The sequence below is a fragment of the Topomyia yanbarensis genome, chromosome 3, assembly GCF_030247195.1.
Source record: "Topomyia yanbarensis strain Yona2022 chromosome 3, ASM3024719v1, whole genome shotgun sequence".
Taxonomy (NCBI): Eukaryota; Metazoa; Arthropoda; class Insecta; order Diptera; family Culicidae; genus Topomyia; species Topomyia yanbarensis.
In genome coordinates this window covers 121,129,671-121,152,791 of record NC_080672.1, presented here as the reverse complement: position 1 = coordinate 121,152,791, position 23,121 = coordinate 121,129,671, and the positions used below count along the sequence as shown (strand labels likewise).

Here is a 23,121-nt window from a genome sequence, read left to right as displayed (position 1 = left end):
CGCACGCACTATAAGCTAACGTCTCGCCGAAAAGGGATTATGGGAGAGGGCACAAAACCAGTTCGATGTTTCAAAAGGGACCAAAACATTTATCTACAAAAAACGTTCAAAATACAATTTTTTTTAATAAATCTGTTATATTATTCGGAAAAAATGGTTAATTTAACACGGCATTGAGTTGTTTGGTCCTTAAATCAAGCTCCTGTTCATAAATGGGAATATAAAGTACGAGGTAATTTTTCAGACGCCATTTTCTCAACATGAGCATATTGTATATAATGCCTTATGAAATGTTGACGTCGAATTTATGACAGTTTAACTCCAAGAGATCTTTGTTCGACTTGATGAAGAGTATTTGTTCCAACGGCACAGTGCCAAGGTTCATCCGTGACTTTGTCAGAATTTGAGCTAATCCGTTGAAGCTTCGTTCCACCGAAACTTGTGTGCACGGCATTTGTAGAGCAGTCAAAACTAGTTCAGAAAGCTCCTTATCTTCTCTTTTTCGTTTATCCCAGAAAGCAATGGTATCTGCATTAAGAGGAAGAGACAAATCCAAAGAAATCCTTCTTAGTTTTTTCTCCATATCGTTGGAATCTGCGGGTTTCGATTGTCGATTCTTCAACAATAATTTCTCAACGCGACTAAGGCTTTGCACATTCGTTGACATCGATGTTGACGCGGATTGTGTTGCTTCTGCGGTGCATTCCGATGTGCGGAGATACTTCCAAGTTGTCATCAGATGTTGCTATTAAAAATATTCGCGCTGTTACAAAATTTTATATTACAATTTGTTAAAATTAAGAGTAACTTACAATAGCTTCTTCCTTTTGTTCTGCCGAAAGAATTGGTGGCTCGAAATCATTTAATCGTGGATCGACGTACAGAGCTGCTATGAAAGCTGAATTTTGGAACCACATATGTTGTCGTTTCTTCAATGCCTCGTGAAGCTGAGAAGCAAGTGCATCGTCTATCTCAACGAGTTCTAAGCAGCACTCTTTCCAATAAAGAAACATTGAGCCGCAAGTCAATGACTCCTCTTGAATTCCTTTTGTGAGCAGATAAATCGGCTTCGTTACAACAACAAATCGCTCAACCATAATCCAAAATCTTTCATTGAATTCTTTTAGCAGATCTGCCGATAACATTGATAGAATGAATTGTTTTTCATCCTCTATGCGCTTCACCATCAGATGAGCAGAGCCCCATCGTGTTTCACCATCTAAGAACGGTTTCCTCTTGCTTTTATCCATTTTGAAGGAATTGACGTATGGCTGAGATCGGAGAATTTTGACTAGCTTCCTTACTTTCACCAATAAGTTTGCTACTGATCTTTTCTTCAACACGTCATAGACCGAAAGTTGGATATCGTGGGCTGCGCATTTGATACCTGTCAAATGCGGCTGCCTGATAACTGGTAGGTCATCGTCTAAAACGTGTTCTGCTGGCGGATCATCAGAAAAATCAATCAATTCTGGTTCAGAATTTTCCATATCGTCGGTAGCATCAGATTCAGCAGCGCTGTAATATCATAATTGAAAAAATCTTAAAAGAGGCAGAGCGTAATTCTATTTTAAAAATAAAATTATGTCAACCCTCAAAATGGCTAGTAGTTCTCAGCAGCTAACGTTAGACGAAGTATTTTTAGTTACAATGATTCAGGGCTGACGGAAGCAATATTAGGAGTACAGCAAACTCCACACCCGAAAAAATTGTGTATGGAATCCCACACCTGAAAATTCGAAATATTTCTTTTTTATTTGAATCACCCATTATTTCAAAGATTTATTGTGAATACTTTCAAAAGAACAGCGACCTTTTGCTTTGTTTAAAAATAGTAAGAACAAATCTTAGATTATAACTAAAGGAAAAAATTCCAAGCGAGTTTTTGTCTTTAGATTCAAATGGTATAAATCAATTTTTTCTTAACGCTTGCTTTTTTAAAAACTATTTTTTGTGGAACTAGTTCGCAACTGTTTCAAACTATTCCAAGCTTCAATTTGCAATATTTTTTTACGTTCAATACTCCATTGTGTTAAAATGAATTGAACTTTGTGTTAATTGAAAAAACCACCGGTTTTGATGTTGAAAATGTTTTCATATTCTTTTATTGGAAATGCACACGAATTATACGAATTTTGGTTACTCGGAATAATTTGTACAATTCAATATTACATTTATTTAACGATGAGTGTCTTTCCAGAATTAGCTTGAACAATCATTTGAATGAAAATGTTACCTCTAAATATATGTAATGATTACTTCGAAAAGTGATCATAAATACTTTTTTCATTACAGAAAGCTGAAATCGATTCAAAATTTTAGTCATATGATGTAAACATATTGGAGCACGAAGCACATTTGAATATTTTGAGATTTGACAAAGTAACAGATGTTTGAATCATGCGTTTCTGGGAACAAAATTCTTCTCAACGTTTCTTTGGCGCTTGGGCGAGAATGATTGTTTGGTAACTGTAAGAATTAGACAATGTAACTATTATTATCTATTAATGTCCATTAATAGAGCCAGCAGGTATTCACTAACAGGCACCAGTTGTGACTTTCAAGGTAGAACGCATATGGCTTAAGCCACTCAAAAATTGCAAAATGTACATATTTTAGCTTGATTAACCCAGAATTTCCCATGGTTAACACCTTAGAGTTAATTAAGTATTCGTAAAAAATTAGATTCTATTTGTAATATGTATAGTACAACAAGTGACTACAAACGGAGTCTCGTGATTCTCCTAAAATATTCAGAAACAAGCGATGAATGATTTTTCCAGTGCTTCATTTAAAATACTCTTTTTGAAGTTTTTCAACATGTTTCCATATCAATCAATAGAAATAACATTCTAGCACACGCACGTGTTCACTCGTTGGCAGCTGATTACTCGATGAGATCAGTTCGCATTGGAAACTGAAAAGAGCGCTGCTGACTGTGTGCAGAAAATTGTGCACAGCAAACTGCGCGCAGAGAACTGTGCACAGAGAAGTGTACACATACATGAGCACGCAGAGCATGCTGTTGCTCTGTCGCACTTATACGAAAGATAAGCTATAGAGAGCGTCTCACATCACAGCAGCACTCATAGAAGATTTTCTACCGCTCACACGATTTTACCCGCGCGCAGTATTATCTGATTTGTAAATGAGACCTGCTTCGCAGTGGTAGAGGTGAGCAAAAAAGCTTCTCACACAGTTTATGGAAGATGTGCGGGAGTGCGTTTATATGATGTGCGCCATGCCATCTCTGATGATGTGCTTTCCCAGTTATATGATTTTTATCGCAGGAATTTCTGTACCCTACTTATTAAGTTGAGTAAGCAGATAAATGAATATTAAAAAATGGGTGGGTAATGTCAGAGACATAACCGGAGTGAAGTAGAATACACTTAGGATAATTTATATGGATATGTAGGTTAACAACGGGATTTTGCGGAAAAGGGAAAGCCTTCTAATTAATTCTTCATTAAAATAATGGTGGTCCTGGAAAGGAACGTTTATGTTCGCTTTGGCGAATGATCCGCTGGATTCGATTCTCGTTGGATGCTGCTAACTTCTGCTCTCTATTTCCGGATTGAACTGTTGTCCATGGGTGCGATACTGACATGATTGGTGTAGCTGTAGCGTTATAAACCGTTTATGATTTCTTTTTGCATCGTATGATGAAAATATTAAATTGCTGGATCAATTAAAGAAAGATGGCGTTTGGAAATTTTCAAATGATTCGTTATGATAATTATGGTTTAGAAATAAAAAAATTTAAAATGGGAATTGTTTTCCATCGTCAACTAGTTTTCTTCTTTTCAAATCTGCAACATTCTTTGAAAATATTGTTGAAATTTTATTGATGAAACGCTGAAAATGCGTTTGGCAACACTGTCCACTAAATGGATGGTGGGGGAAAGACGCGTATTCGTTTAGGTTATGCTAGTATTAGTAGCAGAAAGGAATGAAAAAGTGCATGGCACGAAAACGAGCGAGCAAGAGAGTGATAATAGTGCGTATTCGCGCGTAAATATTGGTCGGTCGGTTTTCTCATAATTCGTTGAACACCAGAATAGCAGTAATTTCCGCGTCATAGCCCGTACCAAACAGAGCGTCCGCAAGCAGTCAGCAACGAAAACCATCCGCGAAAGTACCTCAACCGCTGGTGACGTTGAGGAGCCAAATGCTACGGAACAGGAACTGTCACCCTGTGAGAAATTCGTCGCAATCGGAAGTGAACGGTATTTTCCTCCCACGATAAAACAAACCAATGGTCCTTTTCAGGACCAATAAATGATATTGCAAGTATTTTTATTTGAAACTCCATATCACTTCGGTTGTCAGACTTTACATGCTCGTCTTTTTTATTGGAACTGAAAAGTGCATAATCTGTTTGCCGATGAGAAAAATCCGCTAATTATTATCACAATTTGAATTATTGATCATCGTTAAAATCAGTTCGTTTGTCGCCGGCGACCCGCTTCGTTAGTTCCAGGAAGGAATAGTCCCCGTTAGCAGCAGCAAACAAAGGCGCTCTCAAAATTGCCTCCATCACTAGACGTGTACAGAAGTCGCATTGTTTTTGCAAGGAATCGGCGATATAATCACAGCAAACGGTCCTTATTAGGACCACAAAATCGTCCTCAGAAGAATTACAAATGAAATTTCCATTTCGTGCTTTGGAAAATAACGTCCCTCTTATCGGGTTGGTTATTTTCTATAATAATATCCGAAAAATGTGCTATAAAACAAATGAACTGACCAATTTGATGGAAGCAAGAAAATACCTACAAAAATTTGAATCAGAAAAGTGACATTGACGGGAAAATGATTCGATCGTTTCTAAGTGTTTGGGAATTGAAGTTGCCGATTTGTTTTTCAACGTCAATTATTTGCGCGGTTGGCGAAAGAAAAGATTTTCAAATTTAATTCTTTCTAATGGAATGATAGCGCTGATAAGGCCTAATTTGTTTGCCGAAGAAAATATTCTCCGGGTGGGAGATTTTTGTTCCAATTGTTCCTGCTTTCTAATACGGAGCTGCACAAATTAATCCACGGAGATGAATCCTAATAATCACCTGTCCCGGTATTGACATCTGACAAGTGGACTTGCTGAAACCGACTGAAATGACAATTCTTTCTGACCAGATTTGCGGCTTGGTTCATGAAATTAGCGGGAAGCAATCAGGAACGAGCTTCAGTCAGATGATTTGAAATCGGTTTTTTTTTCGTGTGTGTATGCTATCTTACATCCATCTGAAATGAAAATGATGGCTTCTGCTAGTAGCACGTTTCAACACAATCTGATTAATCCACCAGTCGCGTACAGCTCACAAATATTTCTTGCTATTGTACAGCCATCCATTCGCGCCAAGCAACCAAATACGAATGTTGATAGAAACATCTGCAGCGGACCTATATTTAAAACTGTTCATCATTTAAGTGTTCGGTTGGTGCACCATATTGACGGCGCTGGCCAAGATGAGCTGAAAATTTTCACCATTTTCGGCAGTTTTTGAAGGATTTTTTTAAAACCCAGTATTTTCTATATTAATGCATGTTATACATACTCCTAATTTTAATACTACATTGCGGAACATATTTTCGATAAAATTGCTTTAAACCGCAAATCATTCTATTAAGTATGATGGAAGTTATTAACGTTAAAAATCTGACGCGACTGCCACAGCCGATATTTTGAAACGGGCCCCCATATTGAAACGTTAGAAGTATTCTACTTCAAAATTAACTTAAAAACTATAAAGTGAGCTAATCGTACTGAAGAAAATTGTAATGCACACGGATAACCAGGAGCACACCAATTCACACATAGTTTCAATGCGAACTAAGTCGATTGAAATATAAGGTTCAGTCCTCCGCACTAATGCAAAGAAACTTCAAAGGCGTATATTTCATTCATCTACAAGAATAAAAAGTACATTGAAGTTCCATCTAATATTATAAAAAGAAACTATAACTTTTGTAACATACATACACACAACTAACACTCTAGCCGCACGATTCTTATATTATAATGACATGGATAGAATGATAGTTTTCTCGATATTCTGGATCAACCCTTAATTTCAGCACAGGCTGTGAAAGTTGTTTATCGTGAGGCAGACTCAGAAAATGGACGCCATGCTGTAGCGACAACATTTCCAAGCAGTCAAGCTCATTTGATATCCTGATGGCACATAAAAGCCATAATTATGTGTCATCGTATACCCCAAAGCAGTGTTTTCAAGCAACGTTGGATTCTATTTGCACTTTAAAGGGTGTGCAAACATAAAGTCCCGGCAGCAATCAATACGGCTCAATCGTGTTCAAACAAGGAAATAATAAATTTGTTTATCTTCCGTTTCGTTTTTTGCCGATCGAAACCCACGCTCACTGGTACAATTTCTGATTTGTTTATGAACATAAGCATGAATTTAATTCGGAGGTTGACTCCAGCTTAGTATTGGGGCAGATGACGAGTATAGGAAATGTTCGACTGGCATAGGAAACCCGATCAAATCAGTGTACGTCAAGAAGCATTGTTAAGCAATATACCCAATTTCTTTGGTTCGTGAAAAAGTTGATAAACGAAAGCAATTATTAATGTAGGGTGATGAGCCTACTTTGGTATGATTAGGGAGAGGGTCGCACTATTTTTTGATTTACTTTATCTATAACAGCGGTTCTGAACCTTTTTCTTACCACGGACCCCTTGAAATTCACCCTGAGTTGCTGCGGACCCCACGGATAAACATCGATTTCGAAACTTGAAATTTCAATATGCACTCGGAAAACATACTTTTCTTCGGGGACCCCCAATAACGAATTCAAGTCCCGCTAGAGGTTCGCGGACCCCAGGTTGAGAATCACTGATCTATAACCACAAAGAACAGACATATAAGATAGAACACACTTTCTCGAAAAACCTGTGTAAACATTTCAATAAAAATACGTTGAAAATCACCATCGCATACAGGTTCGCATGCGTGAGTCACCATTGTATCCAAGTTCGCACAAAAGTCCCGTATAGCGATTGCTGGCCGATCGAAGCGCCAGCCAGTGGCAAGTTACTACTTGCTGAAAACTTTACTTGTATGTCAGTTCTTAGTGATATAACCTTTCTTAGAATAAAGTATCAGTGTACTATCTCTTTAACATCTATATAATGCTTATTTAGCAGAATAGTCTCTATTTTCAGCAAATATGAAAATAAATGTTTTATTCTATGCATCTATTCGCACTTCAACGATCCAATTATCGGCTCCTGGAAGTGCCAATTTTCACCCTATCAAAAACAATCTAGTTGAAACGCAATGCCTTATATTTCATTTGTGTCGATTCTAACTTGGTATCTAGATCATCGACGCCAGCGCGTGATGTGTAGAACGAATCATTCCGCTTTTTCAGCCGATCAAAACAAACGTAAACATCAAGCACAAGAAAGAACGTCATCACCGGTTAGTAGAAAAGCGCTCAGAATTGCTCTCGTAAGTAATAACTAGGCGCAGGTTAACAACTAGCATGACAAGTTTCTCATCACACATTGCTTTGTCCCGATCCAAATTGTATGTGCAGTTGAAAATAAAATCTCTGCAATCAACAATTAGTTGAATAACTTGAAATAATTGATTAATTATACCTGAAGATGCATTGAAATATATTTTCAAGTTCATGTTTTGGTTTTGCCGCACTGGTGATTCTTTTCTGTATGATGGATGTAAAAAGTCGCTCTATACGTTAACATCGCAACTCGCTTGGTGTTCTCTAGTTGTTGTGCAATTTATGTTGGAAATGAAATGTACAGTTGTTGGTGGTTAGAATGGCACAAATCAATCTCCAGCATAAACGTACAGCAACTAAGAACTTATCTCGACTCATGCAGGAAGGTAAAGCTTCCACAGCATTGGTCCAAGAACCATATTTCCATAAAGGAAACTTCTATTTTGGAAAGTTACTTAACACTGTCTTCATTGCTTACAATAAGACTGGCATGACTAACCCACGTGAAATGCCTCGCAGGGTTGTTAATACGATAAATTCAACGTTATCGTTCGACGCGATATAGTTGAATCGATAATTTTTCCGTAGAATGCAACGGCGTAGATTTTGGCGTTAATTTCATCGTTCATCGTTAACGCTCATCGATGAATGTAACGTTAACGTTATAGAAAATTTTGCGTTGATTTCTGTTTAGAACACTTATAGAATGGTGCCTATACTATCTAATGGATCTATATTTATGGTATATTTGTTTTAATAACAGTACATGGAGAAAAAATTGTAAACATGATGGAATAAGTCAAGCTTACCTTTTCCGCGCCGTTTTCGAAAGACAAAAATTCAATCTTCTTGTTATTAACAAACACGAACGTTAGGCATATTCCGGGAGTTTTTCTCGACACAATACGGAGGTGAGTCGAGATTTTGTAAAATGTGGTTTATAATACTAGTTATGATGCACTACACAATTTTTGCAGTAATCTTGTCGCTTGCGGTTTTAATTTCGTTCACACAGTAAACGAAACCAAAACCTCAACCGAGTCTCAGTTTCGAAAACGCAACCGAGTCACTCAGCACCGTTTACATGTATGCACGAGTTTCAACTCGTGTTGATGTATTTGCAACAGCGGTTTCAGTTCAGCTTTAGAAAACCGAACCTTGTTTTTTCTGTACACGGTGCTTCGGTTGGAAAAAGAAGTAGTAAAATCTTGTGCAGTGCTGCCGAACAGATAAGCGAAATGAATGGAATGAGTTCTTCAGGGTCGATGGGGCAATATCGAAATGTTTGATTCTGGGAAGTTGATTACAGTTCAACAATTGATGTTTGCCGTTATACTAACACCAAGGCAAATTCAAAATGTGTTGGTGTTCATTCGTATCAAATGATTAAATGTAAACAAATTTGGTTTGGTAAGCTTTATGTGACAAAACATTTATATCTACTGATACAGAAACGTTCGACTTGGCGAACCCGAATTAAAGCTACGGAATCCTAGATGCCGAAAATCTACGTTCGGCACAATGTTTAAATCCAATATGACGAACCTATAAAACTTTCTTACCAAAGCGATGTATTTTAAGAAATCAAGCAATATATTATTTTTAGACAGAGAATATCTCTAGAGCGCAACAACAGTTGTTTGCTGCTTTCCTTTTTTTAGTTTAGCGACATTCAATTAGCTAGAGATTACTGGGTAGGGAAAGTTATGAAAATTAGAGCCATAGTTTTCTGATCTGTTTACTTCACGTTGTTTGCTGCTATTTTACAATTCGATATGACGAATCTGGTTCATTGTCATCCAAAAAATCGCAGTGTTAGCAAACTTAATTCACTAATAGTTCTTTTCAATGGTTTGAAGGTATTCCTATCATACGTATTAATTTAAGTGGTTTCGAATATTGGATGTAGATTATTACGTTCATTTTATCAGTGTAATACAAAAAAAATCCTATTTTTGCGTAAAGTAACGCCCGATGACGGTATGACCAGCCACCATTATTCTTTAAATAATTATCAATGTGTCTATAGACTTGATATATCTACAAATGAATTATATTATTCCTCTAGTCTTTTTCATCCAAAAAATCATATCGCATGAGTTAAATGTTTAAAAATTGAATTTTGGTCGATCACCTTTTAGTTTGAACCACTAACTATATATTTTCCCCAACTAAAAAACTAGGGTGAAATGTTTAGAATTGCTGTCTTGAATTTCAAAACGGCCTTTTCACCTCTATATGCCCTCCTTAAATAGAAAATTGTTGAAGTATTAGTATTTGTGCAAGTGTATCTGTGTACTGCATTGCAGCTTTTATCGAATCAAGGATTTGAAAAGTTATTCTTTATTCAACCATATGTCACTTATATTCCATAATTTTCAATAATAAAAAGCGATAAAAAATTGCAGTGCGGATTTTTACTCCACCAACTTCGATTTTGCGATGACGATAGTAGGGGAAGATGGGGTAAAACGCATCCCCGGGGCAAAATGCACCTCTTGATTATATCGAAAACAGCTGAAAGTTTCTAGAAAACGGTAACACCAGTCGGAAGTCTGCCATAGTAAACATACACTGTCAAAGTTTGATAATTGTAGATCAATAGCAGCTCGAGAAATAAACAAATAACAATAACGTGCTCTTCTCATGTAATTATTGTGGCTCGTGCAACAAGGATTTTCAGCTCTTATAAATACTTTTTTACTATTATATTAGAGCATTCCAGTTCTATTTATACCGTTGTTCATTATTCTGTCACACTACATATGAAAAATCTACTAAATAATTAACTTTTTGCTAATCTTATATCTCTGCTCCATCGGGGGCAAAATGCCCTCTTTCCTGATTTTGCTGGTTTTTAATCGAAAACAGAAAAATCGTTCTGAAGACCTACCAATTGCATAACCTAAGGCTATGTAATGGCACACTTTTGTGAAATTTCGTTAGAAAACAAAAGTACTTGCTTGTTCGCCGAGCATTATGCCCCGTTGTTGCGGTGCATTCTACCCCGTTGTTGTAGTGCATTATACCCCGTTGTTGTGGTGCATTTTTCCCCCGCACAGGTGCGTTTTGCCCCGCTTATTTTTCGAAAGGTGATTTTTAATGATTTTGAAAAATTGAATTATTTTCATGTTTTTGAATATTTTGCAAAGCGTTTTGATTTTGATTACAGAGGAAAATGTTGGCTACGCGATATGATTAATTAAATTCTTCCAATTGATGTTCTATAGCTTAGTTATGATCATATTTCCTTAGGGGGTGCGTTTTACCCCATCTTCCCCTATCAAATTTTCATGATAATACAGCCGCTATCTTGTTTTTTGGATCCACAGAAGGCTTCAAAATGACTGTTAGATTTGAATTCTCCTTAAAATATCTTAGAGCATGGTTGGAGTTGATACGTTCTCATGAATATGGCATGATTTTTAATGTAAAACCGTCATCTTGGATTTAAAATTGATCGTGATTTCAATTCAAATGATCCATCCACTGACTCCATCCAATCATTCTCTTGAAAACATTCATATATAAATATATTGTATGATTTCAAATGATAAATCGTCTTGAAATTAACGCCGTCTTGGAGCTCAAAATATATCTTTTTTTAATCTATGACATCAATTTTTGGTATTCAAACATTGCCCTTATATGAAAGATATCCATTATGTACAATTTCAGTTAGTGAATTGACATCATGAAAAATTCATCTATAAACGTCAATTTCAAAATAACGGCAAACATCAATTCACGACCATGGTTTAAGATTATAGATTATCTTGAATACTCTTCTTTGAAATAAATCATCATGAAATGGCGATTTGAAATCAGTGATTGATGATATCAAACATCAATTTTTGAAACAGATAAGATGCCTGAAGACAATTACCGAAAAAATACTCAATATCATATCCAAAGGAAATTTAAAAGAAAAATTATTAAAAATACTCGCATCACTAGCACACCTGATAAACATCAACCCGAATACACAACTGCAACACAACCGAGGCTGAACACAACCAAGAGCAAAACCGCACACGGTGTAAAGCAAATGGAAACACGTGTGAAGATTTCGTTTTCCGTACCGGCACTCAACCGGTTTTGTCCCACCTCTGTTTATAACTATTTATAACCCTATCTGTCCATTTAGACTCCAAAGTCTGATGGATATAACTATGTTAAATAAATAAATAAATAGCTAGCGACGCACGTAGCGATAATGCAAACGCAAACAATGTCATGAAAATCGACACAAAATAATCATTAAAACATTTCATAATTCAAATAAACATCCTACTTACGGAGAAGTCAATCTTGAATATATTGTACAAATTTCAGAATGATCAAAAATCATTAGTTCGAGTTACTTTTCATGCCAGCTCAAACAAATGATTTCGGGAACAACGCGTTTAAAGTGTTCAGAACGATCAGGGTATTTTCATTTTTTTTAATTCTACGGTAGTGTAACCCCTTAATGCAAAATATTGAAACTTCGAGATTTATTTTTTTCCTTTTTTATTTCGACTGATATGTAATCACATTTTCTTTTTTACTTTTTAACGACATTCAATTATCTAGAGGTTACTGAGTAGGGAAAGTTATGAAAATCTAGATCCATATTACTCAAGTGAGAGCAAGGATGTGAAATATTCAGATCGGAAAAACTAGCAGTGAAAGAAACAGGCTTAAAGCTTGCCTGACTAATCTTTTGTCTTCTACTTGTAGGAGTCGAGCTTAAGCAGCATTACCACGAATCGTTCCAGTCAAGATTTAATATAAAATTTGTGAACATTTATTCCGACTACAATTTCTCAAATTTGAAATATTGTATTTTGAAATTGGGCTTCTGTATTGAAAATTTTGTTTCTTAATTAAATCTGTTTATGAGAATTATTAAATTATGAGAAATTTACCATGAATAACATTTTGTGTTGCAAAATACATAGAATTAAATAATAACCCATATTCAGTTCATAACCTCAATTTACGGATAAACAAGAATCTCTAAGAGAAATACTAGTTGAATATTTGAGGTTTTCTATTCCGTCTATCATACACGATTAGAGTTAAAATAAGCAGTACCGTTTATTTTTATTGATTCTAGAAATATTCCTATCTCACTTTGAAAACAATTTCAAGTAAAGTTTACAAAATAAAGGCATTAGATGTTCTTTTGCGATGTATGCAAATGTAAAATAGTTATGCATGGATTATTATGTTTTAAGGATGCACAGCCCAGCTCGTTTTATATATCTTCCTGAACTACGTTGAACGTCATTCGAAATATATAACAATTATAATTCGTTCGAAAGGATACAATACATCAAAGAATCATTATTTATATCCTGCGAAAAGGAATGCAACGATCGGAAAAAATGTCTAAAAAATATCAATGCGAATTACATTATGCTGATACAGTTAAGAGCAGTCTTGAACATCGAACACCATGTTCGCTTTAGTTCTGTGCTCATCCTACACCATCATTTCGTGTGCAAACTCGAACGCGCTAATGCGTACTGAAACACGAGCACATGTTCGTCTGCACTACCGAACCCCATGTACGTACGCGGTGTTCGTACACACAGGTTCTTTATACTAGTTTTCTCTTTCTCTCACCCATCATCACTAGCATTGACTCATTCTGTTTTGTGTGTGCCTTTCTTATGTACGCACACGGTGTACGTACACGGTGATTAAACCTACGTTTGCACATCGTTCGCTTGGGTTCGGTGTTCGATGCGAACCTGTACATAAAGGCAAAGCATGTTTGAGGTTGAACGCGTGCACGAAATTTTGTACACGGGTGCAAACTTCTCGATGTTCATGGGAAGACTGGTTAAGAGAAATGAACGCAGATATTTCTAGCCTACAAATGTTGAATTGCCATTATAATATGTTTCATTTTAGAAAGTTTGGGTTAAGTATGGTATGCTAAAATTAATCATTTCTGTGAAATGATGCGTAATCATGGTCATTCAGCTGTTTCACGCGTCTTCCATGATGGGGTTCAATAGTGCCCAGGGACGCCAAGTCGGTTTAAGACGGCTCTTGCCGAAGTATTTTCTCACTAGTTCGACGGAACCTGCTACTCAGCTGTCATAACATAGGTTACATGAAAAATTTCTTTTGCATGTGGACTTGAAAAAACGAGACATCTACTGGGCACCGAGATTGAGCGATTTGGATGTTCTCATTGGGTCTATGTTTACATTAAGAATGCTTCAATAACTAACCTTAGAATCTGCACACTTGAAAATATTTACATCTCGCAAGATGCACATAAAGAAGCGTCTTAATTCACTTCAATTTACATTGAAGCACTTCGTTCACAATTTTTCATCTTCTACTGCTGAGTTTTACGTCAAAAGATACACAATACTTCATTTCACATGTTAAAAACATGTAAAATTCTATTATTGGACAGCAAAATACCTCGCAATGTTTTTTACATCCAACGTGCGTTGACGATGACGATGAAATTAAAGTGAAATTCAACGCCAGTAATGGCGCTAAATTCATCGTTATCGGCGGTAAAGTTGAATTCAACGTTAACAACCCTGTTGTATATATACACGCTTATCCTCAGCTACTCAATGCAACTAAAACGCTTTTACTCGAATATGAGTAAAATTTGTTTAAAATTTCAATATGTCTGATCGAAGTAGGTCATCTCCATTCGACATTGGTACTACATCATTCCGACTACTCTCACCTACTTTTACTCATTTTTGACAAAGTACGGTTTTTGCCAGAAACGCGTCAAATCTACTCATTTGTGAAAAAAACCCTACCTTGTCAAAATTGAGTAAAAGTAGGCGAGAGTAGTCGGAATGATGTAGTGTAGGGAAAAAGAGATGTTTCTGCTGGAAGCAGGTTTCTCGCATTCTAATTTCAGCTTCAGTTCAAGCGCAGTCAGTACCAGCTCCACTTCATCTTCTCGCCATCACTCTGTCAGCGGTCTAACTCGACGTTTACCTGTTGTTTACTGGGATGCAACCCAGTGTCAAATTATTTTACCTTGCTGTCATATCAAAAATCTGCACCAATCTGTACTTTTTACAAAAATCTGTAATCGATACCGTACAGAATCTGTACCAAAAATACTTCAAATATCTGCACCTTTCTGGATAAATCTGTACTTGTGGCATCACTGCGTGACACTGCATCGAGTAAGGTGTATCAAGAGAATCAGAGAAACCACATGCTTTGTTACAGTGGCGAGGAACGACCGTGGACCGACAGAATGGGAGACGACCAGGGCCGACGGAAAGCATGGCTAGTATGGGTAGTATTACCCACTCGAAAATAACCTAGTGGGTAATTACCCACTCGAAATTTTGAACCATTTCAAAAGGTTTAGGTGCGCAACGCATGTATCTCGCACTACACACATTTGAAAACATCGATGTACCACAATTCCATTTGAATAAACGAACGTGATTTTATATGAATGTAATGTAAGCGTGTGCATTGCGAAAGGAGAAAGAATCCTTACTAATGGACCCCTCACCCTATGCTTTCTACCCACTCGGGCGTAAAGTGCAAAAGATATCACGACTTCACACGGAATAGTAAGGTAAATAAGTTGGAATCAAACTCAAATATTGCAGATTATGCAGTTATTTAATTCAATGGTGATAGAACTGCGTTTAAAATAAATTTCGAACAAAGAATTTGCATCAATTCAATTCGTAATCAAATTAGTATCTGCCAATACTATACAGTTGTGTTCCAAGCTGCTATATTTTACCTTAAGAATAACATCAACCGAAGAAAAGGGAAAATTTATTTTAGTTTCAATATGATTCAATCAAGGAAATTAGGTGGAAGAATAAAATAAGTAAACACAACTCAATTACTCAATAAACAATATGTTTCAGCTTTTATTTACACTTAGCACTAAAATATATTTCCAGTTCGAGCACAAAATAAATATTGGTTTTCCCAGGCAATAAAAACGAGTACTTCATACAATAAAAATCAATAACACGCGAGACAATAATTTAAAATATAGGTAAATAATCGCTGGCATCTGCCACCGAAAACAACCAACCGAATGTGAGAGCAAATAATTTAACACGACAATAAATTAACAGGGGTTCAACTAAAAAGTAAAAAAACAAAATCGACGCGAATTGAAATAAGAGCAAACGAACAAAAAATGCAACACGAAGCCACAGTTTCACGCTGAACAGCCGGTTGTCAATATTTACAGGTTTGGGTTTGCGGCGGATGTTGCTTCGGTAAATTTACTAACTAACGCGATTTATGTTATTTACTCGATGCTATCGCTGCTTACAAACTAAACAATAACTTATGCGACGAGTGGGCTTATGATTAAAATTTCTCCTAGCTATTTACAGACTGTGACCGATTTGTTTTAGCATGGTTAGACTAATCCCGTGAGCAAGAAGACGGCTTCATTTTTTTTAAATTCAAACTACAAGCAAAAATCATCAGCACCTAAGCATAATTTTGATTAAATTTGTTTTACCTAATCCGTATGTACATAATTTAGCTACCTCAATTACAAACAGTGAAATGGGAAAATATTTTTCTACTGTTCTATGTATTGCAATATTCCGAAAGAGGTCTAACCTGTGCGGGAATCGAATCTGAACCATCGAAAACAAAATGGTCACAGAGAAGAGGACACCAGTTGTTTTTCGCCGTAATGTTGGTAGCGACTTAGCTGCTTGACGTTTGTGTATGTTCTGTTCGGTTAGGATGTTTGTTTGGAATTTAGTAAAATTATGGTGAGGTTCGGTAACAGAGAAAAATGTGGTAATATTTTGGCTGGTGTCTTCTAGGTCGAAGAAACGTCAAATAAACTCCACCTGGGCGGTGGAATTTGAGTGTTACTAAAATAAAAGCGTAAATTTCCGAATGTTCGTGTCATGAGCAGTTCATGAAAGGGATTTAGTTTTATTTGTTTGGTAAGTTTATCTACAGTATTGGTTTAAAATAATGAAAATGAATATTGAACGAAAATATTATAGTTTTCATTTTTGGAACTGGGGTGTAGTTTTCTGGTGTTATATGTACAGATGTTTAAATCTCTTAACCTTTCGATGGGTTTCTGTTTGACAGATATTTCACTAGAGAGCGCTTAGAAGCTGGATATTTTTAGAGTAATGGACAAGGGTAAAAGTGCTGCTAGACTAGAACACCTTTACCTACCTCTTTGCTGAACGTCACTTGGGGTAGATTGAGTTTCCGCTTGGCGGTTTCAATCGAAATGTTGGAGCAAGCAGTTGAGGATCGAGCGGGAACAATGGACGGTTTGAGCGAATGTTCCTCGTCCTGTAGGTGCTGCTGGTTAAGCTGCACCTGAGCATTGAACGGTGCAAAGTTGATCAGATTGCTAGTGGAGGCCGCCACTACACTACCCGGCCGTAGTCCATTTGTAGGTCGTTGTGGCCGCCGGAATATTTCCAGCAGCAGGGTATTCCCTTGAGTTTTGATCAAATTCAGTACATCCAGCTCCGGCATCGTGACAACGTTGTGCTTATCGACAAAGACTACGTAATCTCCCGGCAAAATTCCTGCCTTTTCAGCCGATAGTCCGGATTCAACCTTTTCCACACGAGGCGGATGGGTCCACACAATCGAAAACCCAAAGCCCTTGTCGGCCACACGGGTTAACCGTTTCGTTATCGTAAACGGCGTCCGCCCTGCATTGGGTTTATTGGAACTAATCGAACTGCGCCGAGGAGTAGCGGGTACACCTCCGGATTCCAGCGGAGGATCGAGCTCCAGGAAGCGAAGAAACAAATTTTCATCCGCGTCCCGTTGATGTAGAGCCTTCTTGCTCAAACTGATGGGTTCCGGCGCACCGGAACCCGCCGACGTCATACCACCGGCTGTTGCCGTTGTGCCGCCGTCCTCCACGCTGACAATTTCGTCAACGCTGGACTGCGAGTTCTCACACATGTCTGCTGGTATCGGCGGGGTAGGATTCGTCAAACACGACTGCGGTTGTAGCTTGTAACAGCCATTAATTTCCTGTGCGATAGAGTTGGAGAAAAAAAGAGAGTGAGGTTAGACTAAGGAATTTGGCTGCGGGTTCTCATAGCTGTTGTAGGTAGGTGTTTGAATACTGACCTGTTGGATGGCATTTTTAAGAGGGAATGACATACATCCTAAGAATTCGCTGCGTCTGTGGAGTAGAAAAATATATTGGATTATTATCGGTGGTTACATGATGTTGTAGAATAATGAAATACGGCAAAAGTGAATAAAGGAGCACAAGCAACGTTTCACTGTAAATGATGATTAAATAGCTACGGTAAAGCAATCTAATACATATAGACAAACATATTTAGAATGAATAGAAGCAATGAGAAACCTGCTCAGAGTTCAGTGAACAAAAAATGATTAAGCTCCGTTACTGGTTTAACAACTATTTCATCAACACGACATAACGCCGTCTTCTAAAATCTCCGTTGAGAATTTTATGGATTATTTCATTTCACATCTCCAATAACCTACAAAACTAAAAATTAATTTACAATGTCGTGTTTGTATCAATTATATGATGCTCCACAAATGACACTTGAAGGACTAAAGTACACCCCAATCGAAGGCTACTTGCTCCCAGGGGTCAGAATAGAACGTGCTTTATCACGACCGACAAACGAAACAACAAAGACTTCTCCTCCTCCGTTCTCGCAATCGACATCCATAAACATCAAATGTCTCCAGAAGCAAGTGCACACAAACACCCACACACACATAGAGACACAAACGTGCGACACCGATGCGATGGCACTCACTTGCTGTCGTTGCCGATGTTGTTGTTGTCGTTTCCGCCGCTGCTGTCACTCCCTCTGGCGCTGGGGTTGCTATCATCACCGATAGCAACGGGACTGACAGTGCGTCATCTAACACTTTCAGCGCTGCCGCCGAAGCTGTCAGCACTGCTGGTACTCTCGATAAGGTTGGTGGGGTTAGGTTCAGCAGGATGCGAGCCACGTCCGATGGTTTCAACGAGTTCAGCACTATTCAACAGTTGCTGACAGAGGCGGAAACCATCCTCCCGCTGAACGGTCGCCAACTGCAACCGATGGCAGCAGGAGCTCGACGATTTTGCAACGCAACATTTGTCAAAATTTACCTTCTTGGTACCGCGTGTTCCCGGCGTACTGCGCAGTATTCCGGCAACAGTTTGCAGTACGAACGACATTGGTCCCAAGCGGCTGTGATCGATTTAGGCTTTTGTGGGGAATTTTCTTCAAGCTAAGGGGGTAGTGCAGTGGGAAGCAATAACTGCAAATTCTAAACGAATCAAAAACTACGGTGGTGAGTATGAACATAACATGCATAAATAACTGAACTTGGCTGTCGATGTAGTCAAATTCCGATGAGTGCGGGGATGTGCCCTGTCCGATAGCTAATTGAAGCGACCGGTTTAAAATTTAAAAATGCTGCCAGCACAAATTCAGGATATCGGTATAGGTATAGGATGAACTCGCGTAACGATATCTGCAGGCCTTTGGTTGCCGACCGCCCAGTCTACCGTCCTTAAATGAAATTAACTTCCCATTATGTCGTAATTGCTTCACTAGATTGCGTATAGGAATGGGCAATCCACGGTATGTTTAGTTGTTTATTAATTGAACTTCTGCACGAATATCGACACTGTCCTCGGGATATGGGCTACCGAGCACTTTTATCGGTGTTCATAATTAATTTTCCTTTTGATGCCGAACACAGTAGTCTTCTATTGAATGCAGTATCTATACCTAATGGATACAGTTCGTGGAAGTCGGTTTGCGTGTTTTCCGTCGCGTGGTTCCGTGGGAGTAAGAACCTTTTACTAGGCATTCGAACGGCACTGTTAAATTGGACCAAGGCTAGTTGCATGTAATGTAGAAAGGCCAGAGTACCACAGACTAACAGACATAACACTCAAAAACAAAGCTTCGCCCGCTTTAACGGTCACTTTAAATATATTTGTAGTTAGGACTGTGGCCACATTTGAAATTATGGCGCCACTGACATATGAACAAGCATATGGGGGATAGACCACTAGTGAAAAATTGTTCGCAAACCTGAGGGGTAACCCACTAGTAAATGAGTGTTTGGGACTGTGAATAAAAGGTGGAGCTAGTGTTCTGGGAAAATTGTCCGATCGATGTTTTTTGAGGGAATTCCCTCATAGTGTTATGTCTGTTAGTCTGTGAGAGAACTTCGGAAACTACAACAGATAGCGCTCCATTCGGTACGAGATTAAAATAAATAAACCACTGAGAACTGACATACAAGTAAACTTTTCAACTTGTGTAAGAAATGAAATCGTTTTGAAATGACAACAGCAAGTAGCAACTTGCCACTGGCCGGCGCTTCGATCGGCCAGCAATCGCTATACGGGACTTGTGTGCAAACTTGGATACAATGGCGACTCACGCATGCGAACCTGTATGTGATGGTGATTTTCAACGTATTTTCATTTAAATGTTTACACAGTTTTTTCGGGAAAGTTTGTTCCAGCTTATATGTCTGTTCTTTGTGAATAAACTAAATGTACACGGAAAAATAAAACAACCCACAGAATAAGTTCTTTTAACTTAAATTTAGGTAGTTTTGAGTTTTGCGTCGCTTTCGCACTTATTAGTAGTGTGGCCAGACCTACCGATTTATCGGTAGTCCTACCGATTTTTGTCTTCCCTACCGATTCACAGACGGCCAAGGAAAAACTACCGATTTTTTTTTTGATTTTGGACACATCCTACTCAACATCCATTTTTGGGTTGGATTTGGTCTGAGATCTGTGTTTTCAGTATTTTAAAATTCTATGTCAACATTACGTTATTGGGACAACTACCGATCACTACCGATAATCTTTTAGTGTCCTTACCGATATTAAGGAATTCTATCTGGCCACCCTGCTTATTAGTGTTGGTAAAAACAAAGAGAGAGATTCGACTCAGTCGAGGTCTTCCATGGAATAAGGTACTTTTGAGTTATTTGAGATATACTCGAAATTAAGTAGTTTCAACTTAAATTTAAGCATATTTAACTCAAGGTTGAGTATAAAAAACCTGTCAATGAGTTGTTATTTTTGCCGTAGTTAAAGGGAAACTACCTTCAACACAAATTTACCTAAATTTACCTTATTCCACGATACCTCGAGATTAAGTCAAAAGAGCTCAACTTTTGGTAATTTTTCGTATCCGTATGAGAATCGGTTAAAATAGGGTGACCGTACGTTTAAAATACTCAATTGAACGTATGAGACCAAATATTTTGAGATTATCTGCGAAGGACCGGTGAGAAATCCTCAGTGCTTAACAACGGCATTGATGTAAAGTAGAAACATCAAAGATCCCAAGTAGCTTCCCTGGTCTATTCCTGGCGCAGAAGTAAACGTGGGTGGCAGGAAATCTCCAATGTTTTATTTCTGAAATAAGCGCTGCCAGTTTTCCGGCTTTTGGCTTCAGGGAACTATAATCAGGAACTGGCTCAACATTAAGGCTAGGACTGGATCAAATTACACGGTGCTACAGTGATTTTGTACTTTTCAACTGACCCTAGTATAGGTTGTAGATCTCAACAAATGCAACACAAGACAATGTTTGAAAAATGTTGGATACCCTCAAAATCTTGATTTATGGCAAAAAAAACTATTTTCGGGACTTTCAGGGATTTTTCAGCCGATTCTAAATTTAAATTTAAGTGTTCTGGAAAGAAGAAGAAATTATCTTTCCGACTGTATGCTATGTTATTTTCTTTTGTCCAAAATACTTCGCGATTTTGGATCAACAATATGAAAACAACCATTATTTTGCGTTTTATCCATGAAAATTCTGAAAATTACTCAACATTCTTCTAAAGAAGTGTCTTCGTTTTAATAAAATTTTAGAGAGATCATTCAATTTTGCATCCAAAGACCTATTTATCATGAAAATCGATTGAAAAACGACAGTTATTATTTTTTTCCAAGCTAGAAACATGCTCGCATGAACTCTTAAGTGGTTAGTGAGGTATTGTCTCGCACTATAAGAGCTTTAATTGTCTTCCGTAATTTTTTACAAATTTAAAGCTTCAAGTTCACGCACATACTTCTGAATTCATACATAATCGAGCAAAAGAAATCTTTTTTTGAAAATTTTATATTAGACTGTCCCCTTAAAAGTTCATGCGAGCAATTGTCTAATTTGTAATTTGATTTTATTCATAAATAGGTCGTTGGATGCAAAATTAAATGTTCTCCCTAAATTTCAAATTTAACAAAGATGCTTCTTAATAAAAATGTAGCGCAATTTTCATATTTATAATGAAAAAATCGCAAAATAATGGTTGCTTTCATATTGTAGTCCCAAAACCGCATAGTACTTTTAACAAAAAAACATAATGTAGAATAACGTTTAAAAGATCGTTTCTTTTTTTTCCAAAACAGTTACAGAATTTAAAATCGGTTGATCTATAACAACGAAGAAGTTTTTTTCGTGAGAAAAATCCCAAAAATGGTTTTTTGGCTATAAATCAAGATTTTCCGGGTATATTAAATTGATCAAACGTGGTTTTGTATTGAATTTGACGTGACCCACAATTTTTATCAGACCATTTTAAAAGTACATTAATTTTTGATGGCTGGATCTTTTGGCTGCTCTAAAAATGCCGAACTAGCGCATATTCGCAACATCCTCAATATTCTAAACAGTTTTTGGAACATTGCAAAATGTTTCGTTTCCGCCACGTACTCCGATGCAGGCCAATAATTTGCAGGTTCCGCTACGATCCTTATTTTGCAGGTTAACTCGCTTGAAATAATTCTTAAGAATTTTTCACCCATTATCAAGATTAATATACCCATGGGCATTACCTCATCGAGTAATTGTGAAATGGATAAAAAGTACTCATTGTTAGAAACAAAAAAATACCCATTTTTTGACAGCTCGAATAACTTCCGAAAATGGGCAATATGAATACATAAAATGGGTAAAGTTTTTTTTACCGTGTTAGACAAAACCCAAATACACTGTTTTAAATAAAAAGACACGCGGATAGAAAAACAGTAAATTTGGCTGCACGGTTTACTAATACATGCTTCAAAATTCCTTTTTTGAAATATTTCACAAAATATATTATCATGAAACTTGGAAATGCCTTGATCCACGTTATTGAGCTTGTATATGTGTGCTTCGTAGCAATAGAGAATATTTCGAAATATATTAAGAATGCAGTTGATGAATAATAAAAATATTGCCGCATAGTTGGCTACATTGCTAATTTCATTCAAAATTAATATTTATGATGAATATTAGAAGAAAACAGGTAGATAAGTTGATAATGTTCAGACATCGCATCTACCAGCCGTACAAAATGAGGGCGGCAGAGGAGAGAGGTGATGACAGTCCAGTCAAAGCTAAACCATCTGCAAAGAATGGCGCTCATGGCGTTGACTGGTGCTTTCACCACGACTCCGACTGCTGCTCTTGAGGCACTTCGAAATATCAAACCATTACACATGCAACTCAAGCAATCATGTGCATACAGACTGCAGGTTACTGGGCTTTGGAACAGTAACCATGTTGATCTTGCTACCAGTCATACACAATTGTGGTCACAAATGGTTACATGGGCTGAAGATATTCTTGCTCCCAGCGATATTACACTCACATGTAGTTTTCC

At 37.4% G+C, this 23,121-nt stretch overlaps 1 protein-coding gene across 4 annotated transcripts in view; it reads right to left on the bottom strand.

The window, feature by feature from the left end:
- The window catches only part of LOC131692276 (uncharacterized), a 110,246-nt gene that overhangs the window by 70,682 nt on the left and 16,443 nt on the right, over window positions 1–23,121 (bottom strand). For all 4 annotated transcript variants that reach the window (XM_058979235.1, XM_058979236.1, XM_058979238.1 and 1 more), the window contains exons 3-4: window positions 17,590–17,644; window positions 16,666–17,490 (exon numbers count right to left, since the gene is read on the bottom strand). In XM_058979235.1, the coding sequence (XP_058835218.1) occupies window positions 16,666–17,490; window positions 17,590–17,644 (880 nt within the window). The remainder of the gene's footprint in view (window positions 1–16,665; window positions 17,491–17,589; window positions 17,645–23,121) is intronic.